At 43.4% G+C, this 3,948-nt stretch overlaps 1 protein-coding gene across 1 annotated transcript; it reads right to left on the reverse strand.

Annotated features, from left to right (window-relative positions):
- Positions 1-1,195: 1,195 nt before the first annotated feature.
- On the reverse strand, positions 1,196-2,323 carry LOC140491833 (actin-1-like). The gene is made up of 2 exons (XM_072590227.1): positions 2,068-2,323; positions 1,196-1,956 (listed from the first exon to the last, which is right to left on the reverse strand). The coding sequence occupies exons 1-2, from the start codon at positions 2,321-2,323 to the stop codon at positions 1,196-1,198; spliced, it is 1,017 nt and encodes a 338-aa protein (XP_072446328.1).
- Between the last annotated feature and the right edge of the window lie 1,625 nt (positions 2,324-3,948).

Genomic DNA, 3,948 nt, shown 5'->3' on the forward strand with positions numbered 1-3,948 from the left:
TCCAAAAGTGTCTAATCAATCTATCGACAGAAGCATTGTCCCTATTTTTACCCTGAATGTTCCAACTCATTGAGGTTCAATACTCAATGTGTGAGGTCTGTTTGCAAACTCTTTAGCCAAGGAGGGTGTTAAGGTTAAACTCCGACCATTACTCAGCTGAAATGCTTTATGTCCACATGCATTTTGCAGTAAGGTCATCAGAAGCGGAAAAAATGTGTGGCTTAGCCCCTCTGTTGCTGAAGAGAATATGTAATGGCCTGGCTGAGGTCAGCCAGCACCACAGAGCCTGAAGCAAACTCAAAATATTTCACTTTCTGTAATTAGGGAATTTTAGGCCTTGCAGAACCTGGATCAGGATTAATTTTATGCAATGGTGCCTTTCTTGTCATGGTCTGAGGACAGTAATAGCATCCTGACGAAGGGTCACTGGACCCAAATCATTAAGAACAAAGAACAAAGAAATTTACAGCACAGGAACAGGCCCTTCGGCCCTTCAAGCCGGCACTGATCTAGATCCTCTATCTAAACCTGTCACCTATTTTCCAAGGATCTGTATCCCTCTGCTCCTTGTCCATTCATGTAGCTGTTTAGATACATCTTAAAAGACACTATTGTACCCACCTCTACCACCTCCGCTGGCAACGCGTTCCAGGCACCCACCAACTTCTGCGTGAAGAACTTTTCACGCATATCTCCCTTAAACTTTTTCCCTCTGATTTCTCTCCACAGATGCTGCCAGACCCGCTGAGCTTTTTCAGCAATTTCTGTTTTTGTTTGTGACAATAATAGTGGAGTTGCATCAGATTACATCGAGACATGCTATAACGTAAGAGGGTAGTCTCCAGCAAAGGGGGAAGAAAGGATTACATGCAAAACTGTAGACTCTGGAAGCACTGTAATTATTAACGACCTGACAATGAAGAAAGTACAGGCTCATTTTAAAAGTCAGTGACCCTATTACAGATAGTTCTTAGGCTCAGTTTTCTTTGGTGCACTATGCAGGACTGTTCCCATTTGTACAATGAAAGCGTGTCAAGAAATATAATCAAAAACCAGAACTACCCGCAAGAAATATTAATTCCAAATCTTTTGTGATTTGACCAGCACTCAAGACATCGTGATTTATGAACTAGTATTTGATCGCGTACATTTTAAAAATTTGATTTCAACAGTCACACTTCGGAACAAACAGCTTTTAAAGACACCTCTTGTTCACCACAGATGGCCCAAAGTCATTATAATCACTGAGAGTGATCCACATATGTTTAAAGGATGCTAAACTTGTTAAAATTGAAGCGCCCACCCAAACAGAATAGTTCCTTTCCAGTGGGGCGATGATCTTCACTTGGACTCCACTCGGCGTGTGCAGCTTGATTTCTTTGAGTAAACGATCCTCCATGCCTGAGAAGAGAGTTGAACCACCAGACAGCAGCATGTTACTGTGGAATTCTTTGTGCAACCGTTGTTCACATCTTGCGATGCTGCTCAATATCAGCTTGTGGATTCCACCTTCCTTCACTCCAACACTGTCAGGGGCAAAAAGCAATTCCGGTGCACCAAACAGCTCATTTTTGACCACAATCTGAGTCCCGTCTGGCATCTGATACTCATGTTGGAGTTCATCGGCCGGCTTCTTGCTCTCTTGCTTAGGGTCGAGAGAGATGTAGCAGAGTTTTTCCTTGATTTCCTGGACGAGTTCTGTCTCCATTTTCTCAGTGGAAGAATGCCTGTTCTCCAACATGAGCCTCCAAAGGTTTTCGGTGATGTCACTCCCGGCAAGGTTCAGCCTTTGTACAGCGTCCGGAAGGTAGTAGCCTTCGTAGATGGGCACAGCATCCGTTATTCCATAGCCACTATCTAGCACTATACCTCGGGTACGGCCGGATGCATAAAGGGCCAATGTGGCTGGAATGGCAACGAACATTGCTGGCACTGAAAAGCCTTCGAACATTATCTCGGCCATTTTCTCTCTGTTAGAGAAAGGAGTCAGAGGGGCAGCAGTCAACAAAATTGGCCTCTCTTTGGACTTCACACGCAGTTCGAAACCATATATATATCTCCAAATCATCTCCATCTCCTCCCAAGAGGTCACTACGCCACGCTCAATTGGATGCTTCAAAGCCAAGACATCTCTTCTGCTTTGTGCTGCCTTACCAACATAATAGTCTTTGAGATTGGCATTGCGTGATCCCTTTGTCAACTTAGAACAGCCCACAACCGATGGTATAACTGATGTGGGGATGCTGTCACCCACTATCCCAGACTTGCAGAGTCCAGATCCATTGTCAATGATCACCGCAGGATTCAACACCGTTTTGATCATGTTGGCCGACGATATGTAAACACGTTGAGAGAAGGTGCTTGTTGGTCTTGAGTTTCTATAAACTCTGGGGTGGGGGGGGGTGGAGGGGGTGGGGTGTGGTTATCAATTAATATTTGCTTCCTCTGCACAGGCAACTACAGTCAGTGCCGTCCCCGCTGTGCAGAGGCTGGCAAGGTTAAACAGCTCAAATTATTACACCAATGATGATGCCACAATGGGAAGCCAGGTGATCAGGGAAATGAGCCACTTATCTGGCACCCAGCCCATTCATGAGCTGTGCTACAGCAGCAAGATTTTGGGTAGACTGACGTAACAAACAGATAGCACACCAAAAGGATGGTACAACTGGCAGAACTTCAAATTTATGAGTACAGCACTGTTGATTTTACCTCAAAACATCAATAATATTTAAGGTGTGGAGTTGCCAGTGTTGGACTGGGGTGGACAAGCTCAGAAGTCACATTACACCAGGTTATAGTCTTACAGCTTTATTTGAAATCACAAGCTTTCGTCGGTGAAGTGCTTATTCACTAGAGTTACTGGAAAGTTCACCTGATGAAGGAGCTGCGCTCTGAAAGCTTGAGATTTCAAATAAACCTGGTGTCATCTGATCTCTGACCTAGTAATATCTAAAGTCAGTAACAAGAGATTGCAATATTCATATTTCTCAATATGTAAAATTATATACTGTGATGAAGGCCAATGTTGCATGATATGATTCTGAAATACTTCAAATTAAAAACAGACAAAATAAACAATTCACTTTATTGATTTCTTCTGAACATAATAATCAATTGCTGACTGATGCAATGCTACCTATTTATTCTGAATTTGTCACAATTGCCAGTTCATACTATGGTAAAAACAATGACTGCAGATGCTGGAAACCAGATTCTGGATTAGTGGTGCTGGAAGAGCACAGCAGTTCAGGCCCAGTGGTGCCTGCTTGCTTTGTCAAAAGTTCGGTGTCACATCCTCCTGTTGTACCATGGTTTAGATTGTTAAGGTGCCTGCCTAGGCAACAGGCGATCCTGGATTCAAATCCTAGTCGTGCCTGCTTGTGTTGCCAAAAGTGCCTGTTCACACTATGCTGAGACCACCACTAACTGATTAAACTGTGATTGATTCATGTTTCCACTTTGGTTAGATAGGATTGATGACAGTACCATGTATGTTTTGTATATAATTATGGGACGTGAGTGTCGCTGACAGCCCATGCTCAATCTGGCAATGAGACAGATTTACTTGATGGCCTAACAGGGCATTAAGATTTATCCAACAGTGAGATGAATACGATCAGGTTCAACGTTATGATAAAGGGAGAACTTGAAACAGTTACTAAGATCATAATTTCGGTCAGACAACTTTCCGTGGAATAAGACCACTCATAGAAAACTGGACAAACCTCTCTTTTTTTCATTTATTCATTCACAGGATGAGGGTGTCACTGGCTAGGCAGTATTTATTACCCATCCCTAATTGCCCCAGAGGGCAGTTAAGAGTCAACCACATTGCTGTGGGTCTGGAGTCACATGTAGGCCCAGACCAGGTAAGGTTGGCAGTTTCCTTCCCAAAAGGGCATTAGTGAACCAGATGTTTTCTTCTGACAATCAGAATCATCATTA

The sequence above is a fragment of the Chiloscyllium punctatum genome, chromosome 20, assembly GCF_047496795.1.
Source record: "Chiloscyllium punctatum isolate Juve2018m chromosome 20, sChiPun1.3, whole genome shotgun sequence".
Classification (NCBI taxonomy): domain Eukaryota; kingdom Metazoa; phylum Chordata; class Chondrichthyes; order Orectolobiformes; family Hemiscylliidae; genus Chiloscyllium; species Chiloscyllium punctatum.

Bases quoted from the DNA above. Each gene is read 5' to 3' on its own strand.
- LOC140491833 (XM_072590227.1), bottom strand. From the start codon at position 2,323: ATGATCAAAACGGTGTTGAATCCTGCGGTGATCATTGACAATGGATCT. The intron at 1,957-2,067 runs TGATTTGGAGAT...AGAAAATGGCCG, and splicing joins CTCTTGGGAGGAGATGGAGA to AGATAATGTTCGAAGGCTTT.